The sequence below is a fragment of the Rhipicephalus microplus genome, chromosome X (genome assembly GCF_043290135.1).
Source record: "Rhipicephalus microplus isolate Deutch F79 chromosome X, USDA_Rmic, whole genome shotgun sequence".
NCBI lineage: Eukaryota > Metazoa > Arthropoda > Arachnida > Ixodida > Ixodidae > Rhipicephalus > Rhipicephalus microplus.
In genome coordinates, this window is record NC_134710.1 from 323962303 (window position 1) to 323986536 (window position 24234).

Here is a 24234-nt window from a genome sequence, read left to right on the forward strand (position 1 = left end):
GCACCTAATTGGCTCATGCAGTTTGCTACCGTGTATGTTGGTTAGCGATAAAGACGCTGATCATTTTATTTAATCCCATGACCCCATGTGCACAGAAGGCAATATTATAGCAAGTGCATGTTAGAAAAGAAACAAAAAAAAACGGCTCAGTATACGTTACACAAACATAAAATGAAATCCAGCATCATTGTGAGCAATGGCCGCACGATGAACGTCAGTCCAAAAATAATAAATAAGTGCTTGAATTGAGAGGTTGAGTGAAGGCAAAGCTTAACACTTCTTCGCCATGGCCGCATTTCATGAAGATTTTTCGTAATTCAGGCTGTAAATGACTCACTGGACGCGGTGGAAACCGCATCAGGCAAGTTGTTTCATTGAAATATGTATGAAAGAAAAAAAATTACGCGAACACTGTGCTGCCCTTTATTTCTCTAGTTTTTCTTACTGTTATTCCTCATTTAGAATATTAGGTATATGGAATGTTTCAAGTACTTCCTTTCATCAATGTCGAGGTTGTCGGGGATAATTCATCAAGAAAGAAAAACTCCAAAAAAACTGATGACAAGATTTTAATGAATCCCAAGAGAAACATTTTGCGAGGATGGTGGGTGGTAAGATTAACCGCGGAGCGCTATGGGTTCAACTATGCGTGCTCATTAATTTTGATGGCATCTTTCAAAGACGTGCACCCTGTGAAGCAAGCACCAGAACCAGAATGAATTGCAGCCGTAGGTGCCATCATCAGACGCTTCAAGAAGTGCGCATCCCAAGTGGTAGATTTATTTCGTTCATTCTATAGCCCAAGGCATGCTCATGGATGATGATTTTCCACCTTCTTTTCTTTTGATGTGAGATACACAGCTTATTATTTTTTCCCCCTGCAGTGTGCACGCGTCTTTCAGTTCGAGCGCCGCGAGCACGGAACCAATGAGGAGCAGCGGCGGCGGCTTGCCGGGGCGCCGATTCTAACCACTAGACGTCAGTGGCGGCACAAACCCGGCCAGGACGGCAGGGGCACCGTGCCACGGGGGGTGTCACTCTCTGCGCGGTGAGCAGCATTGTAGTGGACGAAGTGCCCGAGTAGGAGGTCTTGGCGCATAACCGCAGAGGACGAGTGGCGCTGCCGGCGTTCGGTCCTGTGGTCAGCGTAAGCCGGGACCGTACCGACCATCCTGCGATCGGAAAAAAATGGGTCATTGGTTAAAAACGCGCAACATATGACGACATCCATACCATTGAAAAGGGTGGTCATGAAACAAGGCGACCATATAGCTGAATTACCGCGCTTTCGTCATTGGTTAGCATTTCCTATCACTTACACATATTGCTCAGAAATTACACACTACATGTACAGTAGACGTATCCGTGGCGAACGCAGCCTGAATTTCTTTCGGAAAAGCGAAAGAAGGGGGAGGGGGGTCTGACTACACTGTGGTATTCCTTTCCTAGTATACGCACTTTTGTGCTCTTACGTATGTTTGTGCGTGTGGTTGTATGTGCGGGCGTATAAGTACACATACAAACTGTAAAACTATCGGGCGTACGGGGTTTTTTCAAAAACTACCCACTTGGCTACGCAACTTGTCTCTGTTAAGACGACTTTCTCAACAAGACGTGTCCTTTTGTCACAAATACTTAATTTTTTTTCGGAATCTAACAATGTCGACGCGTACATGCGTTGGTGAAGGCATCACTACATCATCGGGTTTTGAAATAGTTCTTTTGTGATCTTTGGTTTTGGTTAAAGCGAGTAAACTTTGGCAACAAATTAACTGTCAGGGAAATGCGGCTGACGTGCTAGGAGGATGAATGGAGGCAGAGGCCAGCCTTCTCCCCAATCATTCTCCACGGGTGTAAATAAATGTTATTTCTTTTTCTCTCTCTGTCTTTGTGACAAAGGAATGTGAGATGGCTCCGTTCCGTTCATAAATATTTTGCCATTTAGACAGTTTCGGCGTATCGCACGAAATTGGGGAATCTGTTTAAGGCAAAGCAGTCAGCGAGGCCACTCTTTCAACCAAGTCTTACGAACGAATAAACGTATTTCAGTAAAATGAGTTGACGTGTGCATAGTGTGACCTTTCTAGGTACTACATTGGCTACACGGGCTTCTGCAAAGTAGCGCACTGTTTCGCCTAATGACAGCTTTCGCATTACAGAAGAGATGTCGCTTTTATAGAAACGTTATGTAGGCAGCGCTCGTTGGCGCATTCTTGCGCGCGGGCACGAGCAAAGCCAGACTGCACAGCTTCTTTTGTTGCGCCATGCAAGTACATATATAAGCGTGTACTACATTAATATCCCCAGCTCTAACGAACGGTACGCTGTCGTCTTGTTCAGCGCTGGTATGTTCGGTACGTCATTTCTTGTCCGTCTGGCTAACTCTGTCTGGCGACATGTCACCACCGGAAGTTGTAAGTTTTTACGCTGGTTCTTCGTTACGTTAAGCTCCTTGCGCTGTGGCTCAGTCCCTTCGCCGTCGTCGTAGCCACCCCTTACTTCTCCCAATGTTCACTAGATGACGCTGCGTTGTTGCAGTACGCGAGGCGATCACTAGATGGCGTTGAGGCACACACACACACACACACACACACACACACACACACACACACACACACACACACACACACACACACACACACACACACACACACACACACACACACACACACACACACACACACACAAACACACACACACACACACACACAAACACACACAAACACACACACACACACAAACACACACACACACACAAACTCACACACACAAACACACACACACAAACTCACACACACACACACACACGCACACAAACACACACACACACACACACACACACACACACAAACACACACACACACACAGACAGAGACATGTACGCACAGAGAGAGACAGACAGACAGAAGCGTCGGAGATGTGTGCCCGACAAGCCGCGGTAAAACGCACACAAAGACAGGCGGATACCGAGCTGAGAGGCCGCGAAGCTTCGCCCCACTTATCATCATTCACTCCATAGCTATGCTGGGATTTTTTTTTTCATATCTGCCCATAGCAACGGCCCGCAGTGCTTGTAAATGATTTACGAGTACTTGTTATTTTCACTAAAATCTTCAGAAGTCCATCTCAGCTCCTGTTTCGGTACAGACCTGTACAGCTTGGTACAAAGGCTGCATGCAGCTTAATTTCTTTTAGCAGCGTGCATACACTGGCAGTTAAAACATCATTTTATTATTTTTCTATAGATACTTGACTATGACCTCAGAGTGCTGATGGCTTTGTGGGCAGATATTCTATGTCATAATTAAAGATGTCATTGTCGTCTACAGAATAAATAAGACCCCGTTCAAAATGTGAGCATTTTTTTCGCGTCTTTTCGTGGGGAATTAGTGAGGCAAGGTGGACCGTAATTCAGCACGATTACAAAGAGAGCTCAGTACCTCTGTACTAGATTAGAGCTTTATCAATGAGTGTCCCTTGTTTATTATGCTCCACGAACACTAAGCATGAGAATGTGGACTCAAAAGCTAGTGTCCCAAGAAAACGCTCTGTTCGTAAAAGTTTTCGTCTGAGTAGGCGCTGAATTCTTCGATTATGTGCTTCGCAAGCTGGTTGTTGACTTTCATGAAAGCAAAATGATTACGCCTTAGTGTTAGCCTAAGGTAACCACCGGGCTGTCTTTCAAGTTGCAGGCAACAGACCACCAAAGACTTTTCACTGAAGCTGTCCTTATTTTGACATTGAGGCTGTATCTCCTACGCTCATTGGCACGCGTACCGAGACGTATATGTGTACAGAGAAAGGCTTGCCTGCCTTACATGTGGTGTACGTGGTGCTTGGTGAATAAAGTGGGTATCTGCGCTAAACAATTTCTTTACTGCTCTACATACCCAACACGCTGGTGAACGCGTTTTATTACCTGAATAAAGACAACCTATCGGTGGTGCAACAAAAGGCGTTCTCACGTGCTTCTTAGCCAAACTCTGTCGCGTCAGAAAAAGACGAGAAAAAAATTTTCGGCGCTCTCTTGCGTTATCCTCTGTGACTTAATGGCTTGCAGACAATGATGTGAGCAATGTTAAACGTTCGATTTTCCCACTCTTCCTCATCCTTCATAATAATGGTGTACTGGCTCATGCCGCGTCGTCAGTGATGACGGTTTTCTCTACACAGGACACGTGTCATCGCGTGCCATACGATATTTATGCATGAGCGGCGCGCTGTGCATCCTATTTATGAATACGTCGTATACGTCGTTCGTTCTGCAGTCGAAGCTCACCAGCTTGCAGGTTTTACACTCTGCAAGACGCGATGATTTCTCCTGGAGTTAAGAGAGTCACGAGCACCACTTGTTTGCCTATGCATGCATATAGTTATAAACACCAGATTACGTGATAAAAACCAGAGCCCCCATCATTCACCCCCCTTCTGAATGTAGGCCTCAGTTACGTCCGCCAAACAGGAGGTGTTTAAAACAACTTCGCATGAACCACCAGTAGTGACACATTAAGTGAATCACAGAATTATGGCTTTGAATACACGATCACGTTTACAACCACGGAGTTTTCGGAGCTCTGAACGACGAGAAGAAACGGGAAGCTGCAGAGAAGACTAGTCTATATCGGACTCGGTAACTAAGGCAACGCAGCGACAAATAGTTGTAACGCCCCTTCAAGAGATGCTTTATCGCTAGAATACTCCTAAGAAATACTGTGCGAGTCATATATGTCATACCCGCGGCCTCCTCGCATTGTTCAAGTGGCCCGAACTCTTCAGACCTGAAAAGAGTGTGCCGTGAAGGATGCGTGCTTAGACTCTACAGTAACGCAGAGGAAGTAATATATCTATGCATCCATACGTAATAGGTGCACTAATGACTACTTTTCTTTACCCACTGCTGCAGCTCAGCGGCTGTGGCGTTGTGCTTCCATACATGACATCACAGAATTCAATTAGACGATTTTCGGTGAGTTAAAATTGAAGAAGGCTTGCACACCATTCATTGTGTGCTCGTTTATTTACCCCAGGTGACAAAAGCTATTTAGGTGGAGCTTTTATTCATTCTTCAATTTTTTTTCCACAACAGCGTGTCACATTGCTATGGCTAAGTGTTTGAGTACGTAGACCAGAATGTATATATTTCCACTCTTAAAACTCCAAAAATTTTTCATTCTATTGGAAAATAAAACAGTCGCGAAGATACTTCTACGTTCGACAAGTAGATTAGAGTGACCAGGAATACGAGTAGAAACAGCTAGGCCAATTCGGAAGTCGAACTAGCGAACTGAAGTTTTCTCCAAGTGAGACAGCGGTGTACCTTAGCCATATTTGCGAATGTTTTAGAGCACGAGGTTAAACCACATTAAAGCGAGATTAAAGATAAATAGAAATATAGTAGTAGCTACAATAAAGCCGCCTTCGAATTAGCAGGCTCAGAGTACTAAACAAGCCTTATGGATATGAGCTATACGTATATTACGGCGAAACTTTTCAGTCCCGCATATTACACATGTGGAACGTGATCATGTGGTGGTGTCAATTACACTTGTGTGGCAAAAAACAAACAAACAAGAAACGTCGTCATCAGACTCGTCACCATCGCTAATAACAATGACGCTGATCTTGAAAAAAAAAACATGTGACAAAAATTAATATGACCTCCCTAGCTACTATGATGCGGATGATGACTTGCGATAAATACAGAGACAGATACATAATATTAGAATTAGGCAGAAAGTTATAAAAGTAGACAGGAATCGACAGAATTTCTCACAGTTAAGAAAGGTTTGATAACAAATCATAACTCTATATCAAAGTATAAAAGGCATATAGAGTCACGCAGACATAGAAAAGGCAATGGGACGTGCATAAAACTTAGAAGAACTGACGAGGAATAATAAAATTTATATAAGTTATGGTAACAAGAGACACACTAACGGAAGCTAACAATGGCAAACGAAATGAAATCAATGCGTAAGGGCCTTCACTGTCAAAGTCGCATTAGGAATCGGTAACCAACAATTCTGCGTCCTTCAACCTAATCGTACAAAATAGTTGCTCAGGCAATTTTTAATCCTAGCATATTCACGCAGTTCCAGTGAGGTGTTCTTCCATCTCTCTTCATCCAATTACTTTCTTTTCCGTGCGTCCTAATTCTTGTGAGCAGCGCTGCGCCCGGTATTGCGAGCGTCAAGCTGGCCGGTCGAATACGGTGGAGGCCCTGAAAATTATAGGGTGAGAACGATGTGGTTCTTCCCTGCGCCACCACGTTGACGTCATCGTCCGCGAAAACAGCATTGCGAGCTGCAAAAATTAGCGCATGGTGATACAGCTACATTCAGGGAACTCGTCATTTGTATAGCTGAATGACCGCTGTGACCGAAGTATGCCAGACATCATTACTAATTGAAATCTTCTCGTACAAACAATTCGATTAAAGCAATTTTCAAAGTAAAGTGTATACCATGGGAACGCCTTAACAGGATAAAGGTCCCACAACGTCCAACCAGGTCTCGCATATTGTTTAAGTACACCCTTTTAGGCGGATACATGAAGGGCTTAAAATTATTAGGGTATGTATTGCACTTTTTTAATGGTATTAAAAATAAAATTGAATGACAAGTCATATGTATTGTACTTTTTTAATGATAATAAAGATAAAATTGAATGACAAGTCGTGTTGGCGGCTTTAAGCGTAGGAACCACTAAACGAACTCTTGACCTTGAAACCAGTACACATGATATGTTAACCAAGCACTAACTAATTGTAGGTGAGGTGACCATGCCTCAGTTTGGGGCCCTTAGCCCAAGATCTCTGAACATATTAGCTGTGGTTAGAAGCCTTATGCTGTTCGGGCGACCGAGTAAGTCAGCGTGCATTTTTAGTCGCACATTCGTAACGGCTTTCGTATTCACTCAACTGCTTCCACGCGTCTCCTGGTCCTTGGCACTGTTGTCTACAAAATCAGGAAATGAAACAGCGAAAAAACAAATGGCCAAAGACGTATCTTCAGCGCAGCATATAAGTACGTATTTAAGAACACAGTATCCCTTTCATAAAGCAAACCTATCTATGCCGACTTTTATAAGGCTTGCAGCTAAGCACGTCTGCTTGGTCGGACCTACAGTGAAGTGCAGTTTAGTGTAGAATTATCTGCGGGGTCAGTGCACTCTTGCGACCCCTCGATCTGCTGAATTAACGCGAATTAACGCCCCGCCAAGTCTGTCCACATAAGGGACCAAATATTGGCTGAAAGTAGGAAGATGACAGCCACATTTCCCACTCCATGCACATACTGCACAATTTCTTTATGGTCGCACTGGCCCGCCCACTGGAAATGTACCCTGTTAGCCTATACAGCGATCGGTGCAATGTTTCACATCACTATACATGCCTCGCCCAATTTTGGCCCCATTTCGTAATTGTACTGTATTGCTCAATAAAAAAATAATAAATGAATGAAAGAAAGAGGGACAGAGAAAAGAAAGAAAGTAAAAATGAACAACAGTTTCTTAACTATAATTTGTTGAATGAATGGTCGTGTCGAACAACCGTTATGTTTGTCCAACGTATGATGCGGGGTTCGACAAGCCGCCACATTCTCCCTAGCGGCGAGTTTAAGCTATTGTTCGAGTGTATCTCAATTGCGGAGCCCGAAGGGAAACGCCTTCACCAACCCTGCTGCTGCCTCGAGAGAGGCGAGCTGATGTAAGACAGGCGAGAAGCAATAACGCCGTCTCGCTGCGTCACTACAAAGACGACTTCAGCAAACGAGGGCATTATCTGACTTGGTATATTACATAAGGAAGGAAGAAATTGCATCCGATACCCGGATTTCTTTCGTGCGTTTTTATTATTTTGGTTATTACTATTTATTCCATGTTATTGTCACTGATAGCTCGCAATTACAACTCAGGTTCCCGAAGGAATCACTTGGACTGGTGTCTGGTGGCGGCCGTAATTGATTGGCGCTCTATAAGTACATCAGCAAACTTCCAGTGTGTGTGGTGTGTGTGTGTGTGTGTGTGTGTGTGTATGTGTGTGTGTGTGTTTGTGTGTGTGTTTGTGTGTGTGTGTTTGTGTGTGAGCGAGAGAAAAAGAGGGTGAACGTGTGTGAGTGCGTGCGCGTGTGGGTAAAGGACATTGTGCGCAGCTCTAGAGAACACTTATAAGTTTGTATGCTTTCTTAGCAACGGAGGAAAAGAGCCGGGTGTATCACGCGACCGCGGACGCAATGGAGGCAGCACGAACGCCTCCATTGTGTGACCGGGCGTCAACATTTGTAGCGTCTCAATGCGTGGATCGAGGCTGACGTCAGGTGGGGTTATTCGGAAAGCTCGCTGGGCAGAGCTTTGATATCGGCGCACTTTTGTTGTCACAGGAAACGGGTAATTTGAAACGTTAACACGCAAGAGGCTATCATCTACCAGTGTGTTTGCGCTGCAGTTTACTCGCAAATGCGCTGCCCCTTTATACCATGTACACGTGGCGAGTGGCGGAGACTGACCACAGGCCCGGTTTTCTCGATCAACTCTCATTAGCATTGATTGATTGATTGATTGACTCATATGTGGGGTTTAACGTCCCAAAACCACCATATGATTATGACAGATGCCGTAGTGGAGGGCTTCGTAAATTTCGACCACCTGGGGTTCTTTAACGTGCACCCAAATCTGAGCACACGGGCCTACAACATTACCGCCTCCATCGGAAATGCAGCCGCCGCAGCCAGGATTCGATCCCGCATCCTGCGGGTCAGCAGCCGAGTACCTTAGCCACTAGACCATGGCTGCGGGGCGACTCTCATTAGCAGCTTAGGTGGCAAGCTGCACAATGTTAATAATTAATAAGCTGCTCCGGAGACCAGCCTGTGTGAGCTGCAAATTGCCCCCCCCCCCATAGCGGGTCGAGGGCAAGAGCGGCTCTCGACCTTATGGAAAAATATCTCGCGTTTCTTCTCCGATCAAGAGCCAGTACTTCTGAAGCCTCGCGACGAATTTGTGGAGGTGCTAGGTAGCCCCACGGACGTTGCAGACCACCCCAGAAAGCGGTGACACGAGTACAGTGCCAGTCAACACCCCCGTGCATCTGGCCAGCCACCGAATCATAGGAGATTGCCGCCGGAGGTCAACGATACTGTTACCACCACGTCGACAATGATGACCAGCACTCCAGTGCGAACTTCACCAAACATCACGGAAAGCTCGGCATCGAACCACTATATGGAAAGCCGACGAGTTTCGGTGGTGTTCGACGGCACGGAGCGCGAAGACGTTGAGGATTGGTTGGCGGACTTCGAGCGTGTAGCCACCTTGAACCAGTGGGACAACGCGGTGAAACTGGGTCGTGTCTATTTCTACCTCGAGGACGGGGCACGTACTTGGTATCAAAATCGAGAGGAGCAGCTGACGTCGTGGCGCGAATTTTCCTCTATAGACTTCTGGAGACCTACGCTAGCGCTAATAGCCAGAAACGAGCTGAACTATTCTGGCCCACGTCCAGTTGCTGAAGGAAACTGTGACCACGTACGTCGAAGACATGACGCGCCTCTTCCTACGAGCTTACCCAAGAATGGTGGAGGACAAAAAGTTGCGTCACCTGATGCGCGGTGTCCAGGAGCAGTTTTTTGCTGGTCTCGTGCAGAGCCCTCCGACGATGGTCACGGAGTTCTTGTCTGAGGCCGTGATAATGAAAAAAATGCTACAGCAGTGATACCTATACGAGAGGCAAGTCAGCGGCATGTCCACTGCTGACATTTTCATCGCCACTGGAACCAGCAATGGCTGCCTACGCGAACTCGTCCGTTCTATAGTAAGTGAAGAGTTGCAAAAGGCCGGCGTAACACCTCATCCTACGCTTGGCTTTATTGCGACTGTGAGCTTCACCAGGCCCTGCAGGACACCTTGCCTCCTGATACAGCTGCGTCGGCTCCTGCTGAATACTACCATAAGGCAACCTACACGGAAGCCGTTGAAGCACCCTGCTGCATCACCGCCGCTGTTCGTTCATCCTGTGTTTACCGCTTCACTCCAGTCAGCGCAGCACATACCATACTACGAAGGCACTTACATGCCGCTGCCCTTGCCTTTTGTCCATCTCGCTCTTGTCGCCCATCGTTCTGAGCAGCCGGTCCAGTTTATCGACGATCAGCACACATCTGTTCTGTTTTTGGTCTGTGTCAACTGGTCACACAACCTACCAGAGTAACGAGTACTGCTTCAAATACCCTTGACCTAATTTTGACTAACACACCCACCTCAGCATCCGAAATCACTTATTTACCTGCTATCAGCGATCATTCTCTACTTTCTTTTCACCTTAAAATGCCACCTCCCAAATGAACAAATGAGGAAAACGTATTATGGAATTAAAAAAAAGAAAATTTCGAAGCAATAATAGCGGAATTGTCTAGTTTCATTGATTTTTGTTTTCCTCGATTTCATCGCTGTGTACAAGCGAACTAACTTTTTTTTCTGCAAAGGTAGATTAACTTGCCCCCCCAAAAAATACATTCCTAACCGTATCATCATCTCTAACCAGAAGGCACCATGGTACAACGCCTACATCAGACGACTGTCTAACCGTAAAAAACGACTTTACAAATCTGTGAGACTAGCACCAACTGAAGAACGTTGGGCGATTTACAAGACTGCACACAACGCTTATGTTGTCGCCTTAAAATCCTCCGAGTCGCACTTTCTTTCTCGTACGCTACCAGAAATTCTATCAACCAATCTGCGCAAAATTTGGCGCCTAATTAATCCCTTGCGAGATAACATCAAAGCTTTAGTAGATCATTTTGACAATCCAGTTCCTACTAAGATGAGTGCGAATCTTCCTAATGACACTTTCAAGAATAAATTTTCTTTAGTTGGTAACGTCATCCTGCCTCCTGTGCGAAATACAACTATATCGTCATGCCCCCAAATTTTATCAATTCTTCGGGTATTGCTAAACTTATAAGTAGCTTGCCCAATCACTCTCTTCCTGGCTACGACAATATTGGTTCTAAATTTCTGAAAAGCACCATTACTTACAGTTCATTGATACTAACAAAAATCTTTCAACAATCTCAGATACATCAACCCTTTCTACACAATGGAAAATCGGGAAGGTGGTGCCAATTTTTAAGTTGGGCAATAAACACTCTTCGAATAGCTATTGCCCTATTTTTCTAACAAGCACCTAATGTAAGCTATTAGAACAACCATGCTTAGCTCCTGGTGGTTCCCCGAGACATGCGAGATGAAGTCCTCTTCGCTTGCCATGACGAACCCACATCCGGTCGTTTGCGCTACTCACGGACACTTGCCAGAGCGAGTGAGAGGTACTATTGGCCCGGACTTTCGGCAAGCGTCAAACGGTAAGTCAAGGCCTGTCGGGAATGCCAGCGCGCAAAGGAACCATCTATAAAAGGAGCACTGACATCAAATTTTAAGATCGAGATGTGCCCGTCATTCGATCACTTGGCATGCATAGGTCTTCTTGGCCAAATTTGAATGGCGTCCGTTGCGCCGAAGTTATTTTGTTTTGACGTCAAACAGCGTAGAAAAGCTAAGGAGAAAAAAAAACGAAAATAGACTGCCCTGCGACATCGACAGTAGTGCTACGTGTTCGGTGAGATACATTCCACAAATTCCATGCTGAGTGAGGATACGCTAGTAACAATGACGTAGACGATTTCTGAGTGTGTTTGGAGCCGACTTCCAGCCATGCTCTCACTAGTGGCTCTCCTTGCTGTGTGGAAGCGTGCATGCGATTCATCGTGTCACATCGACTGATTTGCGTTGTGATCCTTTGCGTGTGCTTACGATCAATCAGAGCGACAATACGTGCCAAAATGTCGGGGAACCACGTAGTGAGAACCTGCACGTCAAGGCGCAGAAAAAGCGGTAAATGTGTGATGTTTTATGCATTTGCAAGCCACGAAAATCAACGCATCCAGTGGGTTGACTTTGTGCGCGCCGTTGAACAGAGGGACTGGACTCCTGTGAACAACAGCCGCATTTGCTCCCTTCCCTTTGCGGCGAGCTGCTACAGGATAAATCCTGTGTTGGTGAACCAGTTGTTTTAGATGGAAGTACGAGGCCTCTTCTCGAGGTCGGGGCTATTCCTACTGTGTGCCCTGCTGCAGCTGAAAGCAGCGATTCACTCGAAAAACGTCCCCGACATGAGGTGCGTATATAGTTGGTGTTCCTGAGCTCCGACAGTACGGCCGGGACTATTAAATACACTGCATTTAACGCGGAGCTTGTCAAGCAAGGATCGTCACGAAGAGCAGCGATATCCAATTCCAGGTCGCTGTCATCATCAGTTGCCGATGATTACCGCGATGACGGCGTGGACGACGATGTTAGTCACAGAGACATGTCTACGCCTTCAGAGACACAGCTGGTCTGACTGTACGTGCGCTCCTGTGTGACGTCACCATTTTTTGTCAAAGCGGCATCAGCTGTGCAGCGGCCTCGACGTCGCCGCAAAGTAGCGCTGCCAACACTAAAATTTGACGGGCTTTCCACCCATCTTGAACAGCGTTCAATAGCGACTATAATAATCAATACTACAGATACTCATTCGTCACTCAGATGCGCTTTATGTCGCGAATCGCTACTGCGTGGTCGATAGCTACTTGTTAACGCAAAAATCTTGACATGAGTAAATTCGACGTCAGTGCTCCTTTAAGCCAGCTAGTTTTCTTCAGCCCATTGAAACACCTTGCACGCCTTTGACCACGTCGGCATGGGCATTCCCGGGCCATTTCTCCGGTCTGTGGACAAAAACAAATGGGTGATCGTCGCAACCGACTATTTTACACACTATACGCTGAGACTCAGGCGATCCCACCTGCCACGGCTTGTGAGGTAGCACAATTTTTCATACACCACATCGTGTTATGTCACGGTGCTCCTTCCAGTATAATAACGAACAGGTGGACAGAATTCACGGCGCAGCTTATGGACACTGAGCAACACCAGACACCGTAAGAGAACGGCGTACCACCCGCAATCCAACGGGCTTACCGAGCGACTGAATAAGATGCTCGCATACATGATCACAATGTACATCGTCGTATAGCACAAAGCATGGAACCGGATCTCGCCTTACATGACCTCCGCGTATAACACCACCGTGCAAGAGACCCCGCGATTCACGTCATTTCGGCTACTCTACCATCGCGAAGTGCAGAACATGATGGACTTCATGCTACCGTGTCAAGAGGACGACGAGTTGGCCACTGGTGCCGCAGAGTTCTCAGAGCGTGCTGAGGAAGCTCGGAAGCTCGCGCGACTGCGCGTCGGCGAGTAATAGCTAGCAGACGCACGACACTATAAAACCAGCCACAACGAAGTGTTCTACAACCCCGGAAACTAACCCCCGTATTCTAGAACGTCCCTTCACTCAACGCTTCACCTTCACTTGAGAAAGCCGATGGCAGCACCGTCTCTAGACACGGCAAGTCACTACATATCAAGCGATAATCTGCTGTGATTATTGAGTAGCGCAGCGTCATTTTTGAGCCGAGCTGTGGCGCAGTGCTCAACTCTGTCAAGTGAAGGGTGAACGTCGAATCGAGGAGCGTTTGTGAATAAGGGGGTAAGTCTGGGTGTGGACGCCCTGCCATCGTGAAAAGTTACTTAGCCGGTATTTCGGCCCATATAAAGTGATACTCCGCGTGCGTGACGTGCACTACGAAGTGTGCACAGACTCGACCCCGAAGACACGGACCAGGGCACAACCAAGGAGGGATATTGTTCATGTTGTTAACATAAAACCATTCACTGCGCGTTGTTCGTAAATTTTTCTTACTGTTCAGTGCTCTTTCTTTGTCCTTTTTAATAATTTTTTCTATCTTATTTGTCAGTTCATTGACTTTTCCTATGTTGTCATGTTCTTTGATTTCTACTTTTCTTTTATCTGAATCTTCTATTTCCTTTTCTTTTCACGTGCCCATGTTGTAGCATTGGGGTGGTGTTATGTCTTTTTCTTTCTCTCTTTTGTTTTATTATCTTTTCTGAAGAAGGGCGATAATGCCACCCGCACTTGTGGGTCGAGGGCAAGAGCTGCTCTCTCCCTGAAGGAAAAAGATCTCGTGCTTTTTCTCTGTTCGAGAGCCAGCCGCGACAAATGCATTGTTCAGGAGCTAGCGACTCGCTGGCTTAAGAAACGCCCGAGTACTTCTGAAGCCTCGTGACAATATGTAAACGAAGTTTGTCGCAGTTGCTCACGATTGGCCGAGGCGCCAAGTCAATGGCTATGAAGTGCATTCCCGGAACGTGGAATACATTCGAGTGTTATACGTATGTAAATTGAACCCAAGCAACAAGCTTGAGTGTCACTGCGTTGAATTTGAATATCAACCCCCCCCCCCCCCCTCCCATTCACCCTGGTAGCTTAGCGGCTGAGGTTTAGCGTTGCTCTGCTCAAGGATTCGGGTTATATTTCCAGCCTCGACGGTCGTAGTTGTTGTGGGTGAAATGCGAGAAGCCATTTTGTACTCAAATGTAGCTACACGTAACGAACACTAGGAGGTCGATATTAAAACAGAGTTTCTCAATATGGTGTGCCTCCTAACTGAATTAGAATGTGAATAAATCACAATACTATTTATGATCCTCTTAAAAAACGTTAGTAAATTACATTACAAGTTACAGCTGGTCAGAATTAATGACAATATATAACATATACCTTTGAAAAGTAATAAAATTGCTTTGAAATTACCTTAACAAAAGTTCATAATTATTGCACTAAGTCATGCACACTTTATTTGCACCACATACACATTGACATCTTTGAGATCTTTCGGAACTAACCAAGCTTAGGTTACAGGCACTCAGATAAAGTTCTCTTGGTTATTTTGTTAACGGAGCTGTTCGGCATATCGTACTTTGTTCACGCCACACCAACAAAACTAATATCATAAAAATCACAGCATATCCACGGAGTGCATGATGATGAGCGAGGCGAAGCGTCCGTACGTTCATCCGTGCTTGTGTCCTTGCATGCGTTCGTCAATGCATTCATTCATGTGTTTGTTCGTGCGTTCATCCATCCGTCCTTCCGTTTGTGTATCCGTCCGTTCGTGCGTCCTTCCGTCTATGTGCCTGTCTGCCTGTCCTTCTGCATGTCTGTGCGTCGTCTGTCTGTGCGTCTATCTATACGAAAGTCTGTCGTTCTGTCTGTTATTCTGTCCGTGCGTGCGTCCATTCGTTCATGCATGCGGCCATGCGTCCGATCACGTTCGAGAATGCAGATGGTGCGTGGGTAACACCAACGAGATGCGAGCCAAGAAAACCGAGTGAAAGCATTTTCAAGGAGGCCGCTGCTCTGCTGCGTCCATGCCCCATTAACGATCCGCCACGTACGGCGACTATCCAGGAGACTGAGGGAGGCACTCCTTCCTCGCACACCAAGACACAACCCGTGCAGTAGCCAATCGGAAAGTAGCAGTACACCGCCATCTAGAATATGCTCATTCAACTGCAGTTTGAATGAACTTCTATAAGACAGCGCCATCTATTATACTGTTCGAGAGATAATGCCTTATTTTTTTTTCTCGTCTCTTCTTTCGGTTACGCCACACGCAGGACAAGGTTAGACTAACAGGAGCTTCACCCCTAAAACGAATATGTGCCATAGAAATTAGATGAATCTCCCTCCAGTAAAAATGAAGACGGCTACAGTCGGCCAAACAAATGGCTGTGAAGTGACAGCGGTGAGCCAAAGAGTTCGAGTATATGCATACAACGAGAGAATACTCTGCGGCGTACTCGCGTCGTGTCTGTGCCTGTCTGTGGTTCAACAAGAACCTCTTTGCGCTGATAATTAACGTAGACACGACCTAGGCTCACCTACCTAAAGCCTAGGAACGACCGAGAAGCAAGCTGAAAACTGCCCCCATATCTCCTAGCTAAAGCATAGAAACAACCTAAGAGCAGACAGATCAGTCTTTAGGAGTTTCAGTTTCGCTGCTTCAAGGCTTGCGCAGCTAATGCAAGCTTCGCGAATATTTTTTCCCTTTTTTGTCTATTCGTTAAGGCGTAAGTGAAGTGGACTTGCTATAATTTACACACAAGTAATCGGGAAGATAATGAGTACGTTTCTCAAAATGACTGGCTTGAGGTAAATACCTCCATTACTAAATTACCAGCTGAAGAAGTAATCCATTATATTACTGATTGCACTACAAGCAACTCATTACCTTAATCAATACAGGTGTAAAGGAGCAGCTCCTAACCACTGGTATAACCTCTGGTTAGGAGTGGCTTTTGCTAAAGCCTACATTTAAAGCATTATATTGTCAGACAATTTTAGATGTGACACCTAAATGTGTGATGAGACCACTGACCACATAATGTGTCTTTTCAATTGCATGTTCATTGATCGCGATGATCTTGAAACTGCGTGGAGGCAACTGGACTGGACCATAGATTGTTAGATCGTTTCAAACCAATCAATTCTAGGACCATGGTCCTCTGCGTCGCAGGCAAGCAAAGCGACTTGATTATCACTGCAGTTTTTGAAAGAGACTGGTCTATGGGGTAAATTGTTGGCATGTAATGAACAGGCACACATTCTCAATGCCAATAGAACGTTCAGTACTCTTCTTTCTTTTTTATGCGTCTTTCAATACGTTTCCACCAAAACAGCGCAGCAAGCTGGACTTTCCTGTGGTTGATCTTCCAGTCGTTCCTCCTTTGAATCCTCCTCCACTTCCGAGAAGTTTCGATAAAAAAACAAAAAAAACTTGAAGGCCACTCGAACTTCGTTTTCAAGAGTATAGAATGCGACAGCGTAAACAGGCCTCGTGTGCGTCGCTTTCACAGCTGCTCACCTGGCTTCAGTTCTCGTTAAGAAGCGAATGACTGTGCGCGTAACATTGGCCGCGTCAAGCTATGTTAGAATGCCTACTGCAAGTACAGTTGCTACGGGGCCACACTGATGGCGTAATTATCTTTTTGCAAATCAGTGAAGGGCCCACGCGCCCGTGAAGCAAGACGCGAACTTCCGCAGCTGCTCACTTTGTTGAAGCTTTAGCAGGCAATGGCGATTAAATATGTCTGAGCGCTTTATAATGGGTGGACTTTTTAAAGCACTGTTATGAGTGGCAGTGCATAGATCCGGCCCGCAAGAGACGCCTATCAGCTGACCTCTCTAACCCGGTCCGCGTCGACGAGAACGCTGTCCGTGTTCCCCAAGAATGCGGGAACTTTTCTAAGTGCGCTTCACAGCATCGAACAGCCGGGTCCCCTAAAGTGCTCCGCACTCTAAAGTTCTTTGTCGGGAGTCGAAGTAACAACTCCTCGTTGTACAGCGCGTGGCGCAAACCAACTCTGCCACAAAGTAAATGTTATTTAGCTGACTAACGGCGAGGTATTTATAAGCGCCATTTACAATTGGTAGGTCTCGGAGCTTGGAGTGTTAAGCATGTTATTGTTATCACTAGCAAGATGGCGCGAAAGACACGGAAGATTCGCTTTTAAAGGGGCCCTGCAACACTTCTTGAAAATGGTCAAAAAATGCTACCAAACGGTAGTATAGGATCCCGAGAACACACGAGCCAAATATTAGAGCGCAGAATGCCGCGTGGAATTCAGAATAAACTATCAAAGCCAGCTCAAAACTGATTTCTCTTCTTTTTGGAAACGACGAAAGACGCTCAAAAATCGCGCGTAGAAGGCCATCTATCAGCCATTGGCTGATTTGAACGTGGCGCGCTTGGTAGTTACAGGGATTGCAGCGGGAGGCCGCGTCTTGTCTACGCGTGCACGCGCGATCACACGGAACAAGCCACGTATTCGAAGAAAAAAAAAGAAAAATGGGCTCAAGGTATTGAGACGCGCGTTACCTATTTTCTTTGCCCGTGCCATCCCTCCACTCTTAGCCTCTAGCGCTTTCGCCGGGATGAGAGAAGAGAGAACGCGATTGTAGTGCGTGACAAGTCTTTATGACATCACTCGTACAGGACGGATTCTTATTTTTTTTTGCTGCGTTCAATTCATGAGGCAATGGGCTCCTTTAGTGAATTAATTTCATGCTTAGTTGAAAAAGTTTTTCGGGGACCTTTTAAAATCGTCACCCTGCGAGTTGCGATGCACGCACGCCTTATGTCATGGTCGTTCGTGTGCACGCGCTTATCCAAGGATCGGAGTGGTTTGTTCGTCTTGCGCTTTCACCGCAAGTTTGCGTTTAAGTTACAGAGTGCACGAAGGTCGCTTCGCTCGCTGCAGCGTTTGCAAAAGGAGCGTGCTGCTTACACACGATACTGAACAATTATGACAGTTGTTAGTTCACGATCATGCTGTGTACGCTCGTTTCGTGCGTCCTTCTTTGTGTTTGAGCAGGACGCTTGAGGTGCCGAACTGGAAAAGTCGTTATTCGGCCCCACTCGTCATGTGTATGTTTTTTTTTTCGGGTGTACTTTTGCTTGAGGAGTAGGGTGCAAGTTTCGAGTGGCTGGCCGTTCCTCGCATGTCATTATAATTTTTGCTACAAGATTCATTCCTTCTCTTTAGTGGCGAAACAATGCGCAATCATAAACGTGCGCACGATGGCGACAGACGCCCCCTTCCCTAGTATTCTAAGGGGGCGGATAGCCAACCCCATACATTGACATATTGGGGAAGGGGGGGCACTTAGACTCGGGGGTGGGGCGAAGTCAGCCCCGTACATTGACGTAACTTAATAAAGAGGAGGAGAACTGCGACAAATTTTTGCCCCTTCCCCCCTCTATGAAGACATGTACTGATTTACATGACAAATAGATCAGCTATCTGTAAAAAATAAAAATTGCGATATCTATGTTCACACTATTTGCTTAATTATTAGGATTTAATTCTGAGACATGTTTGCTGATTTGAATATTGGTTATGGTTACTTGTTTTACCAGTTTTAACGTTCCAGGGTGAATCAGACGGTGACAGACGCCACAGTTGCGGGCTCAGGACAACTCAGAATACTTGGTGTTCCTTAGCGTGCACTGACATCCCACCGTACACAGGGCTCTAACATTTTGTCTCGATCCTAATGTAACCACAGTGACCTGAATAGCACCCACCTTTTTCGGGTCACCCGCCAGTCACAGTAATTACTGTATCACAGTAGCACCTAAATCTATTTTATTAAATTCTCTTACGACATGAGGTCGCATAGGGCAAAGAGCGCCAATATAGTTCACTTGATCGCCTAAAAAAATATTCAGCTCAATTTCGCCCAATCGTTTTGAGAGAATTAATTTAGCCCCCAAGGAACGCCGCACGTTGCGCTGTAAAGTGAAGTGCCGCATATCTAATGAATATTGATCTTCTTCCGATGCGAGGTTGGAGCACCGAAAGGCGCATAATTGATCGACTATATGACGAAGTGCACAACGTCTTGCACCCGTCCTCTCGGAGTTACGTCTTGCGTTTTTTCTTGAGTACTGTATGTTTCGTAATAACGTGAAGGGAGCCGGGAGTGACTTGGTAAAGAGTATATTAGAGGTTAAATAGGGGCGGAGGCTTCACCCTTTGCTCTAATATAGTCGTTACAGAACACAGGAAAGCCTATAGGCTGGCGGCAGCAGACGCCTTCCGTCAAGAACTGAAAAAAAAGAAAACAGATTTCAATTTTTCGCTAAACCTCATCCGAAACACCAGTGAAGCATAGTTCGGTAGTAAGGAGCGCCTGAAGAAAATGGCAAAAAAAAGGCTGTTTCTGGTTCTTTCACAGCGGTTTGACGCCGTTTGTGAACTCCCATTAACACTTCTGGCTTCTGCGTAGAGCCTATATATGTCGTAAAGTCCTAGTGTGACTGTTGTGGGCGGATTCGTACGAAAAGCTGAGGTACTTGCTAAGAGCAGTATACGATTTAAAACCGTGACTGAAGCTCGTAACAAACGCAAATGTCTGGGACGGCAATTTGTTAATTTCGCCCCTGTGTGCCCGTTACACCTACAGTTAGCAAATTCGCAAGCATATTTTTCTTTACGAACCGCCATGGTGTATAGTTGCTATGGTGCTCGGCTGCTGAACTGAAATACGCGGTGCCCCGCCGTGGTGGTCTATTGGCTAAGGTACTCGGCTGCTGACCCACAGGTCGCGGGAGCGAATCCCGGCTGCAGCGGCTGCATTTTCGACGGAGGCGGAAATGTTGTTGACCCATGTGCTCGTGCTCAAATTTGGGTGCACGCTAAACAACCCCAGGTGGTCTAAATTTCCAGAGACCTCCACTACAGCGTCTCTCATAATCATATGGTGGTTTTTGGACGTTAAACCCCACATATCAATCGAATACGCGGTTTCAATTGTGATGTTGGTGACACGCTAGGGGCATGTATATATTTAGACATAATATTATCTGAGGGTTTACGTCCCAGAACCAGGACGTGATTATGAGAGACGCCGTCGAATTGAGCTGCGGAAATTTCGATCATGTGGTGTTCTTTGACGAGCGCTCACATCGCACATGACATGGGTCTCTAGCAATTTGCCTTCACCGGGATTCGACCACCATGGCCGGGATCGAAACCGGGACCTTCGAGCCAGCAGCCGGGCATCACAACACACTCCAAGCTTCGCTTGCACATACCTTTTTGATAGGGTAAGGACTTGTAAGTTTCAAAGAGCTCGTTTTAGAATAATTCCGGCGTCACCGTTGACGTGGTTCATTGTGAAGAAAAAATGAACGTTAATGCAAGTGAATAAGTGATAAAATCTTTGGTTCCAGTGGCAATCAAACACAGGTGTTCTGCATGGCAAGAATGTGTTCTACGCTACTCTAATACTTGGAAGTGTTTCCGGAAAGAACAAAAAACACCTGACTGGAATCAAAAGTCAACTTCGGGCCTAAATCACGACCATGCAAAAACACGAAGGAACACGTAAAAAGGACGTTCTATCTATCTGTTCCTTCTTGTTTCTGCGCGGTCATGATTTTGGCGCGAATTTCACTTTTGATGCCAGGCATGTGCCAACTAGCCCGTTAGAGCGAGTACATCCCGATAGGAATGTCATGCAGTGTGAAGGTTGTCCATAAGGCACGTGTTAAGAAGCGTACAATCGCGCCACAAGTGAAAACACGGGACGCCAAAAACAATCAGAAGGAATGCTAAAAGTAGGGCGAGTTGGTACTGATTTGTACCTACTGATAAGGTACTGATTCATTTTGCGCCCTGGTGTGTCTGTTCTAGTCCGTGTTTTTGTTGCGAAAGTTGTAGCTATAAATCAGAATGAGGTCAGGACTCCACAAACGTGGAATTTATGGTGTCCTGACTTCTTGTATCCGTGTATGCCCGACCTGTCTTTTTTAGAATGAATACGTACCAAATATAGCTCAGCTCACTGTTATACTAAAACATGGGAATTGCTCAACGAGTGTGTGGTTTTAAGCCTCAAATATTACAAAGCTATCGGGCATGCTTACTTATGTACAGTGGCGAAAGTGTCAACAAAATGAGCAGCTGCGCAGGTGCGCGTGTTGCCTTAGGCACGTGATGGGTGTATACTTCCTTAAATTGTAAAGGAATGATTGTAGCGTAGTGGACACTCTGCAATCGTACTTGCAATAGATATTTTAGGATTCTTTTAAATGTTCAGTGTAACCCTCAAGGATCTTCCTTTCCTTGCGGTATGGCTTAGATGCCCACCAGCAGCGAAGTGATACCATAGACTAGCGATTTAGAAGATGATGCGAACGGGGTCTAATTCTTTTACCTGGGTAAAAAAGCACATTGTTTAAAAAGTGACCACAACGTGCGAAGGAATTTTTTGTCTCCGTCTTTCGCAACAGTGTCAGCCTCACCCCCTGCATTGTCATTTTTTTAATTGTTATGAACTGAAAAGAATAAAATGCCTACACTGCATGATATTCTGCCTTCGGTCGTGTATGACATTTACCTGGGGCTGCCGCTTTTTCAATTCATATTTGTTTTTTGTTAAGAAGGTACGCCGCTACGATCACTTAACGTTCATCGCAGACTATGTGCGCGGAGCAGACTTGGATACTTTTTTCCAATTACACTTGAGGACAGTAAAGGGCCACGTGTTGGATGGATATCGGGAGTTTTTTTTTTTTTAAGCTCGTACGCTTTAGAGAAAGGCTGGCAAAAATTAACCAGGGAAGTCGTTTTAGAATATGCACAAAATTGATGTTTCTGGGGACCTTTATATAGAAGACGTTTTTGCTAGAATTAATAATGAACAGTTCTTTAAGCAATTGTTATTAATTACCGTCCTTTTCACGTTGCAAAACCTACCCTGACGTGCATTATATGGCTCAGAACAATACTGCGCCCTTTTGAGACACGTGGAACTTATGTTTGTTTTTTTCAAGTGCTTGGCACAAGTTAATTAAAAGACCCTTAATAGTAAAGAAATTCAGATTGACTGTAAGCACATTGTGTTCTTTAAAGTGCCCATATACCTAAGCAGCTACATTTGTTTACATTACACCATCTTTAAATATGGACACTGCAGTTGGGACACCTTATGCTTGGTAGCCATAAACGCAAACTAACCTGGTGGCTAGCCTTTATAGATACACATAGCGCGATCACCTTGTACGGGTATAATATAATCATGACGAACAAAGCTCATGCATTACACATATAGGTTGTCACTCTATATATAGAGTGACAACCTTGTCTATGTGTGGAAGCGCTACACACCCTCTGTCGAATGCGTGCGTAGTAAGCCGCGTCCACGGAAGCGATACTAACGACACGAGAACTTACGCTTTGGATAGTCGGCCCGGCGTCGGTGTCCGCAGCGCAACACGTTGGCCAGGCCCTGGCGGAACGTGGGCGTCATGCCGCCGTAAATGATGGGATTCAGTGCACTGTTGGCGTACGCCAAGTACGTGCACCAAAACGATGCTGGCGAGAACCACGAAGGTAACTGAACCATGAGTAAAACAAGCAAACAAAAGGAGCGTTCACAGCGAGGTTTGTCTCTCTCCCACAAAATTGGCGATCTGACTTGAATAGTTTAGAAACATGTTTGCATAGCACGAAAAAATCAGTCGTCCACAAAGACGCGTTGGATTCGCGAACTTATTACGTAGTCAAGCTATATGTAAGCCTGCAGGCATATTCTTACTCTATTTCTATTTCAGGTCAGCTAAGACTCGGGAAAATATAAAGGCGAGAGGAAAGCACGCATTCCGAAAGTTGATAGTTCATAGTCAGGGGGCCCGTGGCAAATAGTGTTCACTATGCCTTCGCTCAACAGTTTTAAGCGTAACGGAAACATTGAGCTCAGATACTGCATGACTTCAAAATAAGGATCAACAGAGTAATCTTCACAATAATTAACTGGAAAGCTTGCTATACGTCATAAACACTCGAGCGTAAGAACTGAAAGAACATGCGCTCAGAGAGAAAAGCTTTCTGCATGCGTGGGCACCTTTCGTGTCTTATATGTATACGCTTGAGGGTCACCTGCAGTGCGTACGTTTGCATCCTTACTTTTGTTCTTCAAGTGCATTCAATTTCTCTTTATATCCTGTATACTTCTTTAAAGCCTTACCGGTTGGCTGTGGATCCCGTTGTCCCGAAATTGAGAAAACAGAACGATGACTTGGAAGGGCATCCAGCAGAGGACAAATACAAGGAGCACCACGCACACCAGCTTCACAACCTGTGCAGTAGTGAATAAGAAGGAAAAACGAAAAGGCCCGACAAGGTGAAATCGGGTCTCCCTGACAACCATCATGCATGAGTAAATCATCCCGCGGTGCAATAAATGCAACTTTCATGCGAGTTTTCACCCAAAGGGGAGTTTGTTGTAAAGAAGCGACGATAAGAGAAACAATGACATGGATCTTGCGCGTCTTCAGCACACCCATCGTCAGAAGGGGCTTTTTTAACCAGAGAGAGAGAGAGAGAGAGAGAGAGAGAGAAAATAAAACGAGGGAAAGGCAGGAAGGTTAACCAGAAATTGGAGCATCCGGTTTGTTACCCTGCACTAAGAGAAATGGGGATGGGGAAGAAAGGTGAGAAACAAAGCGAAGAGCGAAATAGACACCCGAAAGAGAAAAAAGTGAGCTGGGGTGCTATAGCCTATTCAATAGTCCACTACCAGAGAAAAAAAGGTCAATGTTGCCTTCACTGATTTTCTGTGCGAAGACAGATCATGTCGCCTTTCAAAAAACAAGTATGATTATGCATGTTGGTATGCAACGGGGCGTCGTGCTTTAGGTTCTAGTATGGCGTCCTTAATGAACATCGGCTAGTGTATGGCAAATAATGAAACGTATT

The 24234-nt window shown here is 45.6% G+C and overlaps 1 protein-coding gene across 2 annotated transcripts in view; it reads right to left on the reverse strand.

Moving 5' to 3' along the window:
- Positions 1–552: 552 nt before the first annotated feature.
- Positions 553–24234, reverse strand: part of LOC119161279 (QRFP-like peptide receptor) — a 280506-nt gene continuing 256824 nt past the window's right edge. For both annotated transcript variants that reach the window (XM_037413671.2, XM_075879600.1), the window contains exons 5-7: positions 23504–23614; positions 22711–22873; positions 553–1172 (exon numbers count right to left, since the gene is read on the reverse strand). In XM_037413671.2, coding sequence (XP_037269568.2) covers positions 973–1172; positions 22711–22873; positions 23504–23614 — 474 coding nt within the window. In that variant the 3' untranslated portion in view covers positions 553–972. The remainder of the gene's footprint in view (positions 1173–22710; positions 22874–23503; positions 23615–24234) is intronic.